This window comes from Amphibalanus amphitrite, unplaced genomic scaffold, assembly GCF_019059575.1.
Source record: "Amphibalanus amphitrite isolate SeventyFive unplaced genomic scaffold, NRLGWU_Aamphi_draft 000335F_arrow, whole genome shotgun sequence".
NCBI lineage: Eukaryota > Metazoa > Arthropoda > Thecostraca > Balanomorpha > Balanidae > Amphibalanus > Amphibalanus amphitrite.
The window spans coordinates 390713-411333 of record NW_024881830.1 but is presented as its reverse complement, the minus strand read 5'-3'; the positions used below and the strand labels follow the sequence as shown (position 1 = coordinate 411333).

The 20621-nt window shown below is 51.4% G+C and overlaps 1 protein-coding gene across 5 annotated transcripts; it reads left to right on the top strand.

The window, feature by feature from the left end:
• Positions 1–7419: 7419 nt before the first annotated feature.
• On the top strand, positions 7420–20562 carry LOC122388790. Of its 5 annotated transcripts, none has more exons than XM_043380179.1 (16): positions 7421–7466; positions 11443–11677; positions 14322–14434; positions 14741–14874; positions 15217–15324; positions 15516–15633; positions 15935–16017; positions 16306–16412; positions 16658–16760; positions 17136–17313; positions 17706–17898; positions 18372–18498; positions 18738–18802; positions 18929–19064; positions 19317–19473; positions 19811–20139. In XM_043380179.1, the coding sequence occupies exons 2-16, from the start codon at positions 11466–11468 to the stop codon at positions 19816–19818; spliced, it is 1842 nt and encodes a 613-aa protein (XP_043236114.1). In that variant the 5' UTR covers positions 7421–7466; positions 11443–11465; the 3' UTR covers positions 19819–20139. The 5 variants fall into 5 exon arrangements, with proteins under 5 accessions (XP_043236111.1, XP_043236114.1, XP_043236112.1 ...); XM_043380181.1 differs by having other exon boundaries at positions 7423–7466; positions 19317–19426; positions 19811–20145; XM_043380176.1 differs by having other exon boundaries at positions 7420–7466; positions 18738–19064.
• Positions 20563–20621: the final 59 nt, after the last annotated feature.

Here is a 20621-nt window from a genome sequence, read left to right as displayed (position 1 = left end):
TGTTCAATAATTCCTGTCACTCAAGCCTACTCAGTCCCACACACAAGCAAGGCCGTATAAGTTAGGTAAGATCGTCCGGGCTCGCTAATGTTACAAATCTGCAACACTACGGTGACGTCACCGGTGCATACGCTCCCCGGCTCCACCCGGACCCTGATGCGGCGGCTGCAATCGCTGCTAATCGAAAAATTACTTGTGCAATAGCGCTTTTAAATGACTTTAAAAGGGGGAAAATATGATAGCAAAATAATTATGAGAATCCTTTGCCCTGACTGAGATTGTATGACCCCGCCACCTATCGGACAACGTCGTAATTAGGGTTGAGTTGGAGATCGCCAGATGGCTTGTCAGTAAGCTGTCAGCCGGACAGGAGAGGGGCCGTCAGGCGCTTAATATTATGTAAACGCCAGATCATGCTCAGGAAAATGCGACACGCTTAAGAACGGTCATTTATCTCGAAAAAGATGCGGTGCCCTGTGGTGATATGGCCCATGACTCGGGACCCGTAGGGGCCGTAGGCACCCACAATCCTACGGCCTACGGGTCCCGAGTCATCAGGGGCCTTTTAAGGCCCCTGTGGTCACCGGCAGCTCCCAAGGCCCCTACGGACGCGATACATGTTTCGAAAATCGCTAGACAAAGGACTCAGGGGCGCAGCCAAGGGGGGAGGGGCACACCGGGCTTTAGCCCCTCCCAAATTTAGCAGGCGCCCTCTGGAAAGACGCCATCCAGGGCGCCGAAGGCGCCGTGGATGGCGCCTTCCACGATCATACCGTCGAGGGCGATCACGATCTAGTCGCCCTCGATGGTAAGCCATTGCGACGTCCTCATGCGGTACTGGCGCCCAGATTTACAATTTTATATCTCTTTGTGGGTGAAGATGCACCCACAATCCTGAAATGCCGGATATCCACTCCCAATCTCCTGACCATCTTGCGCCCTCGGCTCACCTTCAGCGCCCTTCTGTCTGGTCGGCGCCCTTCTGATCTGTCGGCGCCCTTCTCGCCTTTCAGAGCTCTCCTGGCCTGTCGGCACCCTCCTCACATTCGGCGCCCTCCGGGCAGACCAGTTAGCGCCCTCATTAACATTATCACACAGCATCCTCCTGATCTGTCTCGCCCTCCACACTTGTCAGCACCCTCCTGACCTGGCAGCGCCTATCGTACTTTATAGCGCCCTCCTCACCGTACAGTGCCCTCCTGACCTGCCGCCATCCTCCTCACTGTATAGCGGCCTGCTAACCATGCAAAGCCCTCCAGACCGGCGCCCTCTACGTTCAGCGCCGCCCTGACAAGTCGGTGCCCTTTTCACCGCAGACGGCCCTCCTGATCTGTCGGCGCCCTCCTGACCGTACATCGCCTTCCTCACCTTGTCCGCGCCCTCCTCTTTATACAGTGTCCTCCTGACCTGTCAGCGCCCTCTTCACTCGTATAGTGCCCTTCTCATCGTACAACATACTCCTCACCGTTGGCGCCCTCCTGACCTGTCGGCGCTCTCCCCACCATACAGCGCCCTGCTGCCTTGTCGGCGCCCTCTTCACGGACAGCGGTTTTCCAGATCTGTCGCAGCCCTTATCACCGTGCAGTGCTCTTCTGACCTGTGAGCGCCCTCGCCTGTCGGCGACATCTTCGCGTTCAGCGCCCTCCTGACCAGCCTGCGCCTTTTGCAACGCATAGCGCCCTCATCACCATGCATCGCCCTCCCGACCAGTCAGCGTCGCCGTTCATCGTACAGCACCCTCCTGACCTGTCGGCGCCCTCCTCACAACACACCGGCCAGTTCTGACCGGTAAGCGTTCTCCTCACCATGCAGACAATGCAACACTTGACAATTAGGAAAGCGTTAAGTAGCCAATGCTTAACCCTCGCCGGCACAGGCCATTTTGCGTCATTCGACGGCACAAGGGGGGTACGACCCCCCCTCGCGTTTGGCCCCTGATTGAGCTAGAGCTTCGCGGAAAAACGAGCGTGTTGCCCGTCACGAGAGGAAGCCGATGATATCCAATTTTAAGATCCTAGGTCATCGGGTGACCTTCTAGGTCAGGTCAATGACCCAAACATCAGGAATATCGGGACCTGTTAGAAAGTCGTAAAGTGTGGCTGCTATGGAGTTCTCCGGGGTGCTGATCACGAATATCGTGTTAGTTTTGATCAGAGATGATGTCTTTAAGCATTTAGACCAGGTCGGGTCAGGTCAGGTCAGGTCAACCGGTAGAGGTCGTGACGGGTATTCGTAATACGTGTCAACCGCCTCTGACAGCTTCGTAACATGTTACGAAGGCACCAAAACTACTTCGTAAATGTTCAAATGGTTGCTAAATTCGAAATCAGCTCCAAAAACTGGCCTAGGAAGATGTAAAACTCGAAAAAGTAAACCGAGGTCACCAAAGGTCGATGACCTGACCTGACCTTCAGGTGACCTTGACATCCACCCTAATGCATAAGAGCAACATAAAATCACATGTTTGAACGTTTGAAACCACGAAAAGCTTGCAAACGCGCGGCTAATGCGAGCCGACATACGCCGAATCGCGATTCCGGCCAAATATGGTCTCGGAAAGTAGGTCACAGGTCAAAGGTCATTTGGGTCAGGGTCATTAAATTTTCAGGATAGGTGTACAATTGATCAATGCGAGGGTACTGAAAGTTCCGTCGCGATCGGCCGCTTTTTACGCTAGTTATTCGCGAAAAACCTTAGGGGGGGGGGTTGCATCAACTCAACTCCCTGTGCCGGCGAGGGTTAAAGTGATTTTAGGCGCAAAGTAGTAATGAAGCAATTTCCGGAAAGTAAAAGGATGACAACGTTGCCAGCGTTTCCGGAACGTTTCCGGAAAGGAACTTGTTTACAACCGTGACCCTCAAAATCGTATTTAAGGCCAAACTTGCGGGGAAGGCCAGCTGACAAGTGTACGCGCCGGTGACGTCACGGGTAATGTTAAACATTCGGGCGCCCGGCACATAGGAAAGCTCGGGATGACAGCCCCCTGCACACAAGGGGGAAAAGCTCAAATTATTGAGCGCTCAAAATATTGAGCGTGTGACGTCAGAGGCTCCCATAGGCGTAATGCTGAGGGCTCAAAAAATTGAGCCGTTTCAGGAACACGTTTTGCAAAAGCAACTCGCAACACCTAGGGAGAAATGGCAACACCCTAGGAGAATCACTAATGATGCAAAACAGATTAGGCTTTCATATTTTTCACTGCTCAAGCTTCAATGATTGGGGGAACACCAATTTATAGGTCGAAATCCTACAGCGCTCAGAGCGCTGTTCGGCAGCCGGCTATTTTGTGTGCAGGGTATGACGCATTCCGCGAGCCGACGTCACGGGCGATGACGTCGGCTCGCGCGCGAGCCGAGCGCCAACGACAAACTAACGGGAACCCTCGGACACCCTCGGGGCATGAACCGCGGAGTAGCATATTGAGCGAGCCTTATAAGGGAAATTCATATATTTTCGTTTCTCAAATGATCGTCAGGGTGTCTCATACCTTTTTACATATCATTTGGGCTTACCTAACACTTCAGTTGCCAAATATCTACAATTTATTCAAACGACGGTATTTTCAGTAAATATCAATGCTATAGACCGAAATCTTTTGAATAAAAACTCCAACCAACAGAAATAAATATAACTTAATTTATTCCAACCATTTCCTCCAAATAAACAACATAAAAACTCACTTTTACACACATCATTCATAATAAAGCATACTAACACGCCGCTTTTGACAATTGCGGCGTAGAGTGGCGCGCTGCTAGCGCTCTTTTTCGATCGCAGAGACCCTGCACGCGCGCGAGCACACTACGTCACGTCCGGGGGCACAGGCATGGATGAAGGAGAACCTGGATTGGAAACTAACAGCTGATTGCGTTCCCTTCGGTAAGTGCCCGAGGGCACGCGCGGCGGCAGCGGGAGCCGCGTCTGCCGCGCATTCACTGGCGCCGCGTAAGCGTTCACCGGCGCCGCGTAAGAGAAAAACACTAGAAATGGCCCTCTTTTGCAAGGTCGCCTGTATTCGGCCCTCGTGTACGACTTTTGTGCGGAACGGACAATAATAGTTTTGGTCTCATTCGATAGCCTGATCAATTTTGTCTGTCGTAAATAGCTTCTAAACCTAAAAATAAATCCACATTGCGGTCTAATACCCGTTTCAAAACATGCCGCCCCGCGTCCCCCATAGGCCGTAATGCTTAACGGCGGGAGTTTCCAGTCCCGATACTTACCGAACGCTAGGTGGCAGGTCGATCGCCCGGAACGCTGCCCGTAATGTTGAAGGAATAGGAGTTTCCTATCCAGGTTCTTTCATCCATGGCACAGGTATATGAAAAATCGCAGTGACGTAACACTTTTCTCGCTTCTCATTGGTCAATAGCCCGTTGCCGGGGTAACGTGCACGTATGTGAGCGCGGGCTTGAGCGCGGGCAAGAGTACTAGCCGGCCGCCGATCAGGGCTCTGGATGACTTAAAAACAGGCCAATATTTATATTGAAATAAAAGTGATTTTTTGTCCATTCACGTTTTTTAGTAGGGTTCTGTTGGAAAGAGCATTTTTCATACTACCCAAAATGATTGTGACTCAATTTCACATTACCCGTATCGGAGAATATTTTTCATGTGGCGGCGCCGTTTGTTTATTTCGTCGCGATGTCTCCGGTCGCGTGGTTGTCGTCGTCCTTGTGCTGAAGGTAAGTTTTTATCGTTTTAGTTATACTTAGATGTTAAAAGGTACAAGGAAAAGTTTGAATATGCTGTGATTTTAAATTTGGAAACACGTAAATGTCAATCAATTCACGTTTTCCTCGATTTGCGTGCAGATAAGTAACTGTCGACGAAAGTGGCGCCATCCGATATGATGTTTTGAAGGATGGAGACACAACATATTTACGTGAAAATTTTTGCTTTTTAGTGGTCTAAGTGCTTCAAAGAAGCTGTGAATGTTTTCTTCACACAATTTTTCATTAGGTATGATGAGGTAAAAGGTAGTTTCAGTCTTAACTTTCATATAATTGACATTAAAACATATGATAGTCCACTGCTATCAGTGATTGAGTACCTTGATATTTGGCATTTCATATGAATTTGAATGTATTCTCTATCCATATGTCCTGATAGTAAGTGAGAATACTCTGCCAATATGTTTTCATAGTTTTCACATTCATTTTCCAGTCCTTTACATAACATCACAATTTATAATCAACAGAACTCAACTCCTTCGTTACTTCACAACACTGACAGCATGACAGACTGACAGTCAACTATTGTGTGTGTGAATGCTGAAACAGGATAGCCACTTTGCTGACTGGCTCATATGAAATAAGATAAAAATGATCCTTTATATCATTTCCATCTGGAGGATCGGAGTCAACGGAAAAGCAAGGCCACTTTTAAGGTCTAGGCCGCCAGTCGGCAGTCACCACCAAATTTATAATAGATTAATTCATTATTCATACTTTGAGACTCTTAGGTCACTGGATCGACAATCGACATCACATTTTCAGTTTCAATATAGTAAAGGTTTTTATTTGTATGACGTGAAATATTTTCCTGAATTTAATTATCCCTAGGTACCTGGCAGAGGTTTCAGATTTAATGCTCATTGTTGGTGTGCAGTCAGGATTTTTTGACAGCTCCAGATAGGGAATCCTGAGCAATTTTATGGTTAAGTGGTCTGTTGATCCTTATAATCACCACACATTTCATCAAAAGCATTTGCATAATTCATTCAGTGAAGAATTTTATCAATGTTGCACCCATTTCTTAGATGACCTAGGCTGCATCTTTTTTTAGTTCTTGTTGTATGACATATTTTCCATTTTGTTCCACTGCATAAAGAAAAAAATCGTTTGAGATCACCAAACAGCTTTTCTTTTTTTGGCAGGTCTGCACAACCAAGCGGTCGCTGGCGAGGACGTCGGCAGTCCCTGTGGGTAAGGTCATCTGCTCAGCCTTTGTGTAGATCAGCAAGACGTCACCAAGATGAAGACTTCGCTGAAGCAGAAGCCGCTGACCCGTGTCCGATCGGGCAGGTCATGCTCGACGGCACGAGCCACAACTTGAACGACTCGGTGACGTCAACAACATGGTGGAGCAGGTGATGGTGAATGAGTTTGGCGACGTGTTGTGCGACTGCAAGAAGGGTTGTCGGCGTGTTCTGGCCGGCGGAGCGGCGACGCTGCGCGGTCTGTGCGCTGGCGGTGAGCAGCTGGCCGTGGCGACCGCGCGCGCCCACATGCGCCGACAATCTGTGCGGCTTCGACGGCTGGGCACGCTGGCCCGGGACAGCCCGATGCCGCCCATTATGCGACGCCGGACGCGCACTGTCCGCACGGCCACATGGAGGTGTGCCCGCGCCTTTTGCGCACGCCGCTACCTCGCAGCTGGTCTGCAACCACGCCGTCGCCACCTGTAGCCCGATAACAAAACGGCTGTCTGATAATGCCGCGTGTTCTTTGTGATGTGATAGTATTTATAGTCACCGTGGTGATAGGGTTGCTACTGCTGGTCTGAGACTCGATGTTTCCATTCGTCCTTTACATGTTAAGGATTTGATAATGATTAGCTTAGTCCGAGCTTAGGTCGTTTTTATATCATTCGTTAAATGGCATATTTTGGATCAAAGCATTACGACACTGCCTCCTGCTTTTGTGATGTATGCTGGCAAGACGCAGGTTCCGGTCGCAGGTCACCCGGTTCCAATGTGGTCGGGCTGGCATGCGATGATGTGATGTCGTTTTGCTCGTCTCTGTGATCCACACTTGATGATGTTTGTGAATCTAACTCACATGGTATAGTATTTTTGTTTGTTTGCGGCCGATGGCCTTGTAAGTTGTAACCGTGACAATACAGTTTTTCCTGCTATAATTCTCCAATATTCAAGCGTGGGGGGATATCTTTCTGTATTCATGCATTCCCTTCTCCCAGTACAGTCTTGGACACCGTTTTATTATATCGGATAAGCATTGCACTTTCTTGTCAATCAATACATTAAAAGAAAACTTGATCATAATATTATACTGCGGCAATTGTAGTTCTACTTACGGTTGCCTCTTTATGATACGGGCCACCACCACCTCCACTGCGCTGGGGCTCAGGGCCCTGTTTCACCGCCCGACGCTGCGCGCGCTGCAGCGCGCTGGGAGCTGAGGCGTACCCCTGACGTCACTCGAATGACGTCGCGTGCGGTCCGTTAGCTTATGATGAATCGCGTTTGGAACAGAGGTCCTAAAGAACCAAGTACAGAGAGAACATAGGTTTGAGTGCGAATGCTGCTAGCGTGCTGATGGTGCTGGCGCTTAGGTGCTAGCGTTTTGCGATGACGTCATAGCGTAGCGTCAGAGGGAAGTTTGTTGATATTGCCATGGAAACCCAACGCGCCGACGCGCGCAGCGCACTGCAGCGCTCCGCCGTGAAACAGGGCCCAGGCGTTCTACCCCTCCCCGCTACGAACCGGCCCTCGGGCTAGGTGTGTTAGTACTGAGCGCAAACCTGTAGTAGTCACGTGACTTTCATTCACTTAGCGGGAACGGAAGCTATAGGCGATACCAAGGACGGGCTCTGGGGAGGCAACCGGCGCGGAAAAATAGCACGATTGTAGTTTTGGAAGAATATCTGTTACGGTAAGAGGAATTATACAAAACATACGTCCTAGGAGCAAACATGTGTTATTCCGCCATACTTTGCGCTACATTTCCTTTCTCCAATGGCCAGCACTTAGCAAATAATAGCGCAATTCTAAATTGGTAATATATGTGTACAGTAGCAACTGCGGGTCCCTGTACCACGTAGCATTCAACTTCCTGCATTTCTGTTTCAACTCAGTTTAACGTATTTCAACGAACATAACATCAAAAATGGCAGCCAGTACCGGCTTAACCTATCAAGGAGAACGCTAAAAAAATTGAGTGTAGATGCTGGCCGGCACTCAATTTTTTGAGCGCCAGCTGACTGTCGTCTGTCGTGGCGCTCAATTTATTGAGTATCGCGGTCCCGAACGACAAGTGGCGCTCAAAAAGTTGAGCGTCTTTAGGGCATTTTCTTTCCAAAAACACCGATATAAATTATTACGGCGAGTGTTCGAGAAGAAACCTTGTTGCTCTCTCTTGCCATTGATACCTTATTTGGATACGATATTTGCCGTAGCGTGACGCTAAAGGCATTGTAAAATTCCATCGTTTCGCCTATTCCTTCATAATGGGGCCCACTCAATTTTTTGAGCGCTCAATTTTTTGAGCTTTTCCCCCTTGTGTGTGGGACTGTACTAGGTACTGCTGCCAGAATTTTAGTCCAATGGCGTCGCTATAAAGCTAAGAGATGGACAAGTTGCTAATAGCAACGAAAATAAAAAGAAAACTGGCGGCAAAATAGAACACTTTATCATGTTGTTGCAGTGATGGCGCAGTTGTTTCAAAATAATCTTACCATTCGTTCTGCTTTTGGTTCAAGTTGGTCCTTGGTTTCCTTCGGTTCATTCTTCACGACCAGGGGGATGTCGTCCCGGTTCTTCCCATGTATTATTCGCCAATCAGCTTAACACTACCGTTGACGTCACTGGAGGACCGCCAATCGCGGCCGGCCGGCCGGCCGGCCGGGCCCGTAGAAGGCCAAACGCAGACGTTTTCAGAAAAGCGTAAGCCATAGATATCTATGGCGTAAGCCGTATAGATACAGTCGTGGATGGAGTTTTGCTGTGATTCGGCTCTCCAAGAGTGCGTCAGGGTACCAGGACCCGGACAAAGGTCATAGTGAACCGGCATCTGATAAAATCCGCTCGCCACTTAGCAGCCGACTTCGACCCTTCACCCTCGTAAATCACAAAAGCCTGCCGGTCATCAATCCACCTGCATCTCTGCCCATCTGCTTACTACCTATATCGACCAGTTACTGCAGCCGTTTGGGAGCGGCTCACGGCCGATAACACACCGGCCGTGCGCTAGCCGCCGGTGCTAAGCGCTAACCACTGAGTGCGCGTGGCCGACTGCCGCCCCGATATGGCGCTGGGCCCCGGCACCGGCGCGGCGCTGCTGACCCATGGAGGGGGGGGGGGCTGATAATTAGTTGAGCCGGAATTGGGATAGAAGGCGGTATGGGATTGGGATAGAAGCTCAGCGAGACTAAGGGATTGTGTGGTGCCTTCGGTAGGCCCCTCAAAATCACTCGTGTAGGGCCCTCAGGGCCGCCGGTTATGAAGCCTTTGGAGGCACTGGTGTGGGCCCTCACAGGTACCGGTGTGATGCTCTCAGAGGCATTGGTGCGGGGCCCCCAGAGGTGCCGCTGTGGGTCCTCAAAGGCGCCGGTGAGGGTCCTCACAGTTGCCGTTGTGGGCCCTCAGAGACATTGCAGTGTGGGGTTGTCACAGTCGGGTGTGGGACCCTTAGAGCTGCTGGCTCGAACCCTTTACAGGCCGACAGGGGCTCTCAGAGACGGACAAGGGGCTCTCAAGAGGTCTGCGGTGCCTTCGGGAGCCCTCTGGAGTCCTTAGAGACCAGCAAGGTACACTCAGACGCCAGTGGGGCCCTCAGAGTCGTCGGTGTGGGGCCTCAAAAGTCACCGGTGAGTGGCCGCCCGATGCGGCTCCGGCGTTGAGCCCCCAGAGCCGCCGATATATGGCCTTAAGAAGTACTGGTTTCGGGACCTCATTCAGGGGTGCCGGTTGCACTCAGAGGTGGCAGTGTTGGGCCCTCAGCTAGGCACCGGTGTGGGGCATTCACAGCCGCCGGTGAGGGCCCTCGCAGGCGCCGTTGTGGGGGCCTTCAACCATTGGTTTAGCTGGTCATCGCAGGCGTGTGTGGAACCCTTAGAGCTGCTGGTCCCTGATAGGCCGGTAAGGGCCCTCAGAGGCCGGCAAGTAGCCCTCAGAGGTCGCCAATAGGCCCTGAGAAGCCGGCAAGGGGCCCTCAAAGGCCGACAGGGGACACTAAAAAGCCGGTGTGGGGCTCTTATGGAGAGAAGTGTGGCTCTTCGGAGCACATAAGGTGTTCTTCCGACCCCTGTGGGGCCCTTCTGAGTCGAAAGATGCCAGCGTGGACCCTCAGCCGCCAATTGGCGTCGCAAGGCCCCTCTGGCCCGAGAGGCCCCCTGATCCGATGGGAGCACGTGCCCCTGCATCCCCTCCCCCCGGGTGCAGATAGAGAATGCAATCGGCGGTGCGGAACACAACAATTGCAATCGTTCCTCCTCCCGTCGCGAGGTCGCCCATCCGACCTATATCCCAAGATTGTCAACCCTGGGGCTCGGGTCGGCAATGTACCGGCAAGGAAATCAGCTTTAGGTGAGTAAAAAAGTTATTAAGAGTCATTAGTTGTCGTTATGTACGTCGTTCAGTAATAACAACTATACGGTGCCAAATGTACCCGACGTACAGCTTGGAGCCGGGCGCCGCCCGGTCTCCACCAGTGACGTCACGCTAATGCTTAGCGACCGGTCCATTGGAAATCGCGGGATGATTCTACCTCTCTTATACGGCCTTGTTCACGACTGAATTTTTACAGTGTTTACGATTGACTTCTTTGTGAGCAAATTTGTTTTACAAAGGCCTTGGTTTAAGCTGTAGAAAGGAAACCCGATATATATATATATATATATATATATATATATATATATATATATATATATATATATATATATATATATATATAGGTATATATATATATATATATATATATGCACATAAACCGGTTTAACGTAACACTTGCTGCCCGGTGAAAATTGCCGGAGTAACTGCCCCCTGCTCGGGAATGGCACTAGGCCGACCGAGCAAAAAAAAAGTACTTATAAAGTGCGGAATTTTAAGAGGCTTTGAAAGGCTTTTTTGAACCTTGGCCTCAGGAAGGATCAGAGGGCTGTTCACGGGCCCTGTGTGGGGTCGGACCGCACACAGCCTCGAAGCTCCGCCCACTTCGTCCCTACGTCAGCCTTCCATCACCGCACACAGCGATCGCTGTGGCCGGTCGGGACTGGCCACAGTGGACCGTCCACCGCACGCAGCCGTGACGTCAGAACCGCCTACCCATCCCCTACCCCCACGCCTGCTGGACGCACCGCACACACCGCACGCAGCAGTGTGCGGTGCCCGTGAACACCCCTCAGGAATCAGGAAGGCCACTTCAACTTGGGATCCAGCCCTAACGAGCTCCTTACTGACTCCATAGTGTCAGCGTACCCCAGACAATAGCCTTACCCCCCCCCCCCCCCCAGACCAAGACCAGACCAGTCTATTGATATCAGATCTTTATTGCACTGTTCTTAAATGCCATGAATGCATCCAACTCATTTCATGAACTTATGAACTTATTGAATGTACTTATGAACATGAACTAATTTCAATTTGGGCTGATTTGCATAGAAAAATCAAAGCTGGTGCATAACCTTTGAAATGCAGAACCATGCACATTGTATATTTTTTAATTGGCTCGTGCTTATGACACAATTTTCATTGATTTGCAGGTCAAGCTGTCCTGACTGGAGCCATGGAGGAAGATGAGCATAAGATGTCATTGGTGTTCAGAAAACTCTGCTCGCCAATGAAGCTGGAGAGAGATCGCGGGCTGGAAGAGCTCCGGGGCCTTCTTCCAGGACTTATTCCTGCTGAGGCAGAACAGCTGCTGGCAGAGGCCAGCGCCGTGCTGGACCAGCCAGAGGTTGTCTGGCACCACCAGCTTGGTGCTCTCACCTGCTTAAGGTAGGTACAAGCTGCTAACACATTTCAGCAAAGTCCATTTATGATGACGGTGACTATCTCCTTTGACTTAGTGCCACAACCAAAGGCCTTATTTTTGCCATTTTATTACAATGATCCCCTCTATCACCATTGTCCTTTGGGCCGTGTGCCTATAAACACTTTTCATGGGTCCAAAATTAGTGCCCTCACACACTGGCGGTCGCAGCCGCTAGCAAAAGGGGGGGGGGGGGGCCAAAGTCACACTCGCGGGACATAACATTTATCCGTCACCGGGAGGGGGGGGGGGGGTGATCGGCTAATTTTTTACGTCCACGAGGTGCCGCGCAGTTGGCATTACTTATACTTCATCCATCTGATTCTTGCGTGAAATCTTTAAGCTCAATTTAAGGCAAAATCACCAGTTCCATTTCCCGTCCCACGGTGCTTCCACCGGTCGGCCCACTGCACCATGACGACGGATCGGTGTAGCATAGGTATACTGGAAGGTCAGGCACGCGGATTCATGACCTTACCACTATAAAACAATTCGGAAAAGTACAGATACCTCTTGCTTTGAACAAGCATGTGAAGCCCAGAGAGCATTTTCAGAGTAAGACATTTACCTACCCATATAGGTAACATACCTAGTTGTGTGGCGGCGGGAGAGAGTAGGTACACCGACCTCTGGAGACCCCCCACAGGTTCCGAGCTGTCAAAATTGGCATCTGAGGGCCGCGCGCGGGCTCTATTGGGGCTCACTCAACCTGCCTAGTCTTACTGCTAAAAAGACTGGCCCTGAGCCCTAAGGACTTCATCAGTCTCTGCCAGCCCCAGGCAGGGCTGCGGAGTCGGAGTCGGAGTCGGAGTCGGTCGGAGTCGACAGTTGTGACCGGAGTCGGAGTCGGAGTCGATTTTAGAAACCCGAGCCGGAGTCGGAGTCGGAGTCACCGAAAATCTGTCGACTCCGCAGCCCTGCTAGGTCTGCGGAGTCGGAGTCGGGAGTTGGAGTCGGTCGGAGTCGACAATTCTGCCCGGAGTCGGAGTCGGAGTCGGAGCTGGTTTTTGAAAGCCGGAGTCGGAGTCGGAGTCGGAGTCGCCGAAAATCCATCGACTCCGCAGCCCTGGCCCCAGGACCCACACCGGCTCATGGGGTCCCGACGTCGAAATATGAGGGAATCTGCGCGGGACCATCAGGACGTAAAGTAATCTCGATCAGGACCAACGTAAGGCTGTGCCGGAGACTGCGTGAGCCCTCTGATCTTCAGAAACCCACCCATGTATGTTTTCACGTAGAGGCCAGTTTAGGGCCCTCAGAGACCAGTACAGGGCCTGCAAACTACAAAGGCCAGTAGTTTGAGACAATCAGTGACCGAGTTGGGCTCTCAGAGGCTAATGTGGGTCATTACAGGCCAACATGGGCCCTCAGAGGTCAGCGTGGGGCCCTAAAAGACCGGCATGAGCCGTCGTTGGACCCCAGAGGCCAGCAGAGGGCCCTCAAAGGCCAAGATGGGCCCTCCTCAGAGGCCAATGCAGGCCCTTAGAGGCCGGCGTCGGGTCTTCAGCAGCCAGTGCGGGGCCCTCATTGGCACCTAAAGGTTCGTCTTGGGACACCACAGACAGAAATAAGGCCACCAGAGACCGGTGTGAGACCCTCAGACGCCGGTTGGGACCCCTGAGGCCGGTTAGGGGCCCTCATAGGCCAGATGTGGGGTCTCAGAGGTTGATGTAGGCTCTTAGCGGCCAACGTGGGCGCTTGACCGCCACTGAAGTTCCATCAGAGGTCAGTGTAGGACGCTCAAAGACCGGTGTGGGAGCTATATTAATAGCTGGGCGTGGGTTTTTTGAGCCTCGTGACGATCGAATAACTGCCAGGGCCCCATACACCTATATGGGGGCCCATTGGTTGTTTGAGGGGGGGGGGGGCAAATGATATGATGGCCCCCTTTATTGACCTTTGGGGGGCATGGCCCTGATGCCCCCCCCCCCCGCGACCGCCACTGTGTACACATTACACACATGCCTCTGAGATTACATACTAGCTCATGCAAACTCTATGCAGGCCCCGGAGTTCCCACGCTAATCCTTAAGAAACCAAGCCGGCATACGGCGTCACCACCGGGCTTCTGAGGTACACAGCACCAACCCATGAGGTCTTACTTAAGTGTCTTAGAGCCAATCTCCTTTAGCAGGGCCCACCCACCACTGCCGAAGAGGGTCTCATGCCAGCCATTGCTGGGCCTACGAGAGCCTCAAGTAAACCCACGCTGATATTCCATATAAGATCCGGCCATACTCGTGAACCGGTGCCAGCGACGCTGACCGCCAAATTGACAGAATGCGATACTGAGACCACTCATGAGTGAAATTTACGTCCTTTGATGGCACAAGAAAGAAAATGAAACATACGAAAAGCTTTTCTAGGACTTTTGTTCGATCTGAAAGGTGGGGCCAAAAGATAGTATGGCCCCACCTTTCAGCACCAAAGGGGGGGCCATGGCCCCCGTGCCCCCCCCCCCCCTGGGACCGCCAGTGCCCTCACACCTGACACCACTGAGTGCTCTACTTGGTAGTGATTTACATGCTTAATGTGAGATCTTGTGAAGTGTGCATATGTCCTGTTAACCCAAAAGCAGACCTGACTCTTACTTGATGTGCCCTGTTTCAGCTTGATCATCGAGACACGCCAGGAGAAGCTGCCAAATGATAAGATTTCACACTTGATAGAGCTCCTGGCAGCCTACCTGTCCCACCAGGAGGCCAGGGTTCGCATTGCCACTGGTGAGATCACTGCCATTGTGGCTGGTCTTTCAATGACACTGTGGGGCATTCTTTGGCCTTGGCCCTCTTGTTGAAGGGTGTTCAAGTAGTGAAAGAACTTACTTTATTGCTGCTGCATAACAGTGACTTTGTTGCTCATACTTTGCTGAACTAGTGTACCTTTATTGGGTCATTGATGAAATAATGCTATAATTACCTTCATTGTTAACATCGCCCATTTCACTCAGTACGTTTCTCTACGATGTTCTAGCGACTCCCGTATTCCCCGCTGAGCTCCCCGCGCCCTCCCCGCTGCGTGTACTGCAGGTGAGCTGCTGGGCCGGCTGTGCTCGCTGCACGGCCCCGCCGTGTTCGACGACGTGCAGCCCACCCTCAGTACGCTGATCCTGACCAGCATGCAGGCGGCAGAGGACGACGAGGACAAGTGGGAGACCAGCTCGGTGAGCCGGTGCTCGACGTGGGGTTAGACCGCTGCAGGCGCAGATTGGTGGCTCCACTTAATGCCTGCGGTTATTTGCCTTTTAAAGACGATCTTATTCTAGGCTTCCCTTTCTTCTAAAGGAGGATCAAGTTATCTGCCGATACTTACATTATGAATCGATAGGCAGTCACGACGTTCTTAATTTTCCGCCGTTTTTGTATCTTAGTATGAGCACGTTGCGATAGAAATTGCTGACCACGGTTCGTATACCCGTTGCTCTCCGAGCCAATGCCTGAGGCCCTAACGCTGTTCTTTCTTTGGTCCGGTTCCTGAGGATCTAAATCTGTCTGTGTGGTCGCAGGTGACGTCTCGCGACTCTGCCGACGTGTTCGCCAACACGAGCAGCTGGACAGTGCTGGAGACGAGTCTGCGCGCGCTGGAGCAGCTGGTGCCAGCGGCGCACCTCCAGGTCAGTGGTACAGTCAGTACCTTCAGGTCAGTGGTACAGTCAATACCTCCAGGTCAGTGATACAGTCAACGACATGATACGGTGATACAGCCTATCATCGCACCAATGTGACCGACAAATCGCACTGGCGGACGGCTGAGATCGGGATATCGCACACGCACATGACGAATAATCAACCGGCTGTTTCGCAGGCGAGCGATGAGCTGCTGAACCTGGTAATTCCTGCGCTGAAGCACAGAAACCGGTTCGTTCGAGAGGCGGGCTTCGGCTGCCTGACAGCGTTTCTGCCGAAGGAAAACTTCGAGCACGGTGCGTTTCACGCCTGTGTTCCGAATAATTTGAATGATTGGCTGCTGTTTCAGTAGCTCAGAAACATGTTGTTCAGAATGTATCGTAAAACTGTAGCTCTCATGTGTTTGTAGCTTTCATTTGCCTGCCAAAAAGTAATTTATTGAATACTCGGATATTAGTTACTAACGTGCGAAAGATGGCCGTTACGGAATGAGCTTATTGAAACCTTCTTACAATCATTAAACAACGCTCTGTCCGATGAGCCCCGTGCCGGTGCCGTCTCCTCTTTAAGTCTCACTAACCGAACAATCGTCTATAGGCTCTGGCGTGCCGCCGGTGTACGATTTCGGTGATCGGCTGGCCGCGGCCATAGCAGACGGCATGGACGACAACTGGAGCCAGGTCAGTTAGCTAAACCGAAAGCTACTTCAACGTGTTGTTCATGGATTTCCTGCAGGCTGCAATAAAAACTGTATGAAAAAAATGATGCGCCGATGTAGACGTGTTCTAACTAAACCAAGCGTTCTTACTTTGACCGCGACATATCGGGAGACATAGAAAGGCTTTATGGGTCTAATGATTAGTCATTACAGAATGCTCGCTAGAAACCGGCACCTAGCACCTTCTGTAGTGATCATGCACGCTAAGCCGCCGTGGTTGGTCTGACTGCGCGTCCCGGCCCTCCCTCAGGTGCGGATGGCAGCCTCTGTGGCGGCACGGCGCTTCCTGTGTGGTCTGTCTGCCGAGCAGAGGCAGCACTACCTGCCGTGCCTGCTGCCCAGGGTCTGTCTCAGCAGGTGGGTACAAAGCAGTCAAGCAATGCTCGATACACCGGTGTGTGGTTAACTATGTTTGGTAAACCCTGCCTTGTTTCGGAAGCTTTATTACGAGAACGGCGTTCAAATTTCCTGTACTTACGTATTCTGCCAGTACCTGCATTGGCAAGTCGCCAAGAGAACTTTTTGTCGAAAGCTTGTCGTAGTAGTCGACTGGCTCATTGCTGTATGCCCTTTCTTTGTCTGACGCTATCGCTTGGTTACAGGTATTACGTGGCCGAGGGCGTGAAGATATACAACCAGCGAACGTGGGAGACGATCGCTGGTCAGCGTGGCAGGGAGTTGGTGGAACAATACATCAACGATGTGGTACGTTTTAACAATAGATAGATTCAGGTGTGTCCGTAATGGCATTTGCTTAATGTATAGGTAGGTAAATGCAACGATAGCCTTTTTTATTTAAAGCTAATCGGATTGGATGACTATGGGTACAACTTCAATTATGACAATAAATGTAGCGTCGCTTGTGCATAAAAGTACAAGTGTAACTTGCAAAAATAGTGCTACTCTGTTGTTCAGCGCATCATAAGTTCGAAAATGATTTGACCTTACTAACCAGTGCTGGAAATACTCGTAACATAGGTACGATCGACTCGTTATAGTGTTATAGGGATTGTTGTGACCACACTTAGTTATTAGGATCGTCACGGATCTGTAACAATGGCTGTCCATCACTATTTTCAGGTGGAGTACTATCTGGTGGCCACCACCGCTGAGAACCACGCCGTGCGCGAAGCGGCCTGCTACTGCATCACCGAGCTGCTGAAGAAGCTGTCGCCGCAGACTCTGGCGCCGTACGCCGAGCGGGTTCTGGACGCGCTGCTCGTGTGCTTCCAGGACGACAGCTGGCCCGTCAGAGACAGTCAGTAGACCAACAGCGGGCTGGGCAGAGGCATAGAGTTTATGTATTATCGACTTTCTAGGTCAACTATATTTCAGTGAGCTGGCGTGACTCTAGAGCAGGCTTGTGCTGGCTCTTGTTTGTTATTTGTTTGTTCTTTGCCACCACGCTGATCTGTCTAAGCGTTGTCAGGTTTCTTACCTGCGTTTTCTGTGTGATAATCAACAGTGGTCGTGGGCACACTGATGAAGCGTGTTTGTATGTTGTTTGCGCGCAGCGGTCTGTTGACTGTGTGGTTAGGGTAAGGTTACTGATGTGTGAATGTGTCCTGTTCGACTCCAGCCGCCTGTCTGACGGTGGACAGACTGCCTGGTGGCGTTTGCTCAGTGCCTTTCTCTGTCGTTTACCTGCAGCTGCCTGCCTGGCGGTGGGCCGACTGCTGGTGGCGTTCCCGGAGACGTGCCGGCCCCACCTGGACCGACTGTACCCGCTGCTGTTCTCCAATCTCCACGACAACATTCCGTCGGTGCGACAGGGAGGTGCCGAGGCGCTGGCCAACGCCGTCCGCGCCTACGGGGAACAGGCGCTCACGCTGGTCATGAACAGGTGAGGGCTGCGAGTGAACTCATCTGGTAGATATTATTTGATATATATATATATATATATATATATATATATATATATATATATATATATATATATATATATATATATATATATATATATATGTATATATTGTATTTGTAGTCTCGGGGGTCAATGGATGTTGTGGATTCACTTACTATGGGCTACATCAGGAACTTTACGGAGGATATCACACAATCAAGGAGATTGTTTATAAAGATTATACAGATGGCAGCAGCGTCCCTCACATTTTGCGACCCGTCTTCACCCGGCGTGTCATCTCCGCACCAATCGTGGTTGTGTTTGGTTAGTGACTACATGTGTCTGTCTGTCGTGTCATGGCTGAACTGACCCGTCTGACCTGCCGTGGCTGTGCAGTGTGTGGTTAGTGATTGCCTTTGTTTGTCTGTCGTTCCGTGACTGGCTGACGCGTCTGACCGACTGTGCCCGCGCAGGGTCCGTGAGGACCTGACGGCGCTCAAGGACGAGCCGGAGCCAAGTGGCCCCGCCGCCGCCCCTGGTGGATACGCTGAACGGAAACAGCAGCGGGACAACGACGAGCAGCTACACACCAACCAGACGGTACGCCGCCGGTCAGACTCGGTAGCGTCCGAGAGGGCTGTGCGATCGAAATTGATTAAATTACATGGCAGATCCGCCAAGTATACATTTTATCACTCGTTATTGATATGGATAAATTGCGAGATAAACGGCGGTTTGAGGCGTAAAGTAATTGGTTTAGACACGGGTGGTTCGCCTTTCGCGAGTGTGTATTCGTCGATCTCACCGTCCGCTCTGTCCCTCTTTCTCGCCCTGGGCAGATGTACTCGTGCGGCTCGCTGGCGCCCAAGATGGCCGCCGGCGGGTGCTCAGCGTGCCACCGGTTCCGCCGCCCGGTCGAGCTCTGGGAGGCGGCCGACGGCAGCGCGCGCCTGCTGGCCGAGCTGGCCGCGGCGCCCGGCTGCGGCGGCGCCGTGTCCGACACCGTGCCGCTGCTGGCCGCCGCCGCCGGCCGCCGTCACTACAGCCACCACCTGCAGCTGCTGGAGACGGTGTGCCGGGCGCTGCCGCCGCTGGCCACTGGCATTGGCAAGCGCTGCTTCAAAACGCACCTGCACCTGCTGCTAGACACCATCATGTACTCACTGGTGAGTGTGGTGGGATTGGGCTTCTGGCCAGCGCAGAAAGTGGTGGGAATGGTGTGATGGCTGGCTGTGACAAAAATTGTATGGAAACAAGAGTTTGGTGGTCAACGTAATTACTGACGAATGTGGATTGATTGAATTGGTGACTATGTCCCACCAAGCTGATATGTGATTCATGTGTGTGTGTTTTTTTTTGCGCTGGTGGACATGCTGAAGGATCGAGCACCGCGCTTGACGTTTCCCTGGCCTTTTCAGACGTGTGAGAGTCAGCTGGCGGCGGAGGCCGGCCGCTGCTGCGTGCAGCAGCTCTCCGGACTGCTGGGCCCCAACATCTTCCGCGGCCGAGTGGAAAACCACAACCCCAGGTGGACGAGAATGACGTTTTTCTTTGCATCGCTGACATTCGTATTAGGTGTGTAAATTGTATCGAAAACATATTCGGCTGACTAACTTTATCGTGCGTTTTAGAGAGAACATCAATCTCAATATAGTGTTTCAACATGTAGGAATTAAGTTGCAACCTGCGTACTCCTAACTATTCGCAAGGCTGTGTGAGCCACAATCTTTAGCACGTGTGCAGTGTGCATATCGATTGTGCTATTTGACATCATGGTAGGTCAAATAGCCAAATCAAGGTGGCTAACGTTCCTTGTTTCCCAGCGATTCAAATTAGGACGACTTTGCATGTCACGTGTCAAACGTCACCTTCCGTGTCTGTTCTGACCTCTAACGCTCTGACTTTGTTGCAGCTATTTAACAACACTCGACCGTTTTCTGCCACCGCCGCTGGCTTGAGGCGAGCCAGGGATCCGGGATGGCGAACTGCTGCGAGAATCGATGGCTTCTGCGGGGCGTCAACCAGCCAGCTACCGGTGTAACCTGCCCACTGACGGCGGAGTCAGGCGACCGAGCGCGGAGACGCCAGTTCATGACCGACGCTGGCTTACGGAGTTTGAGATGTGGCTGTATCATGTTGTCATTCCGCTTCAGGGCAAATGATGAAGGCCCGAGTCGGAACTTTGTTGTTGATTTACGTAGGATGTGTCGTGCTTTCACGAAATACATTGAATATTGATGTCAAGAACGATCGCGCAGTGAAGGTTGAATAGGATGAGGGAGCTTAACGGACTATGGAGCATTGTCTAATTTTCTCATCCACATTCCACGCTGCGGCGTTTGACTAGAGTACGGAGAGCACCGTTGGGATGAGGGGATGAAAGCTTCCCTGTTCTAATCTGGATCCTGTAAAGACGAGGTGTATTCGAATGCCTGTCAAAGACTTTTGAATTCTTTTGGGCTTGTCGATGTAAAATGAGATAACTTGAAGTCGAGTAAGATCGTATCGTTGCGAAAAAGAGATCGGAGTTCTACGTTCTCGCAAATCACATCATCGGCTACCGCTGTTAGGATCTCACATGAGACATATCTGTTGGTTTTGAGGTAAATTAAATTGCTCGCAGGCTTATTTTGCAGGAGTGGCTTTGAGGGTTGTAATATTTCTCGCGATTTCTTGTTTATGATCACTGGTTCTGATCACTCATCAGACCGGAGATCATTAGA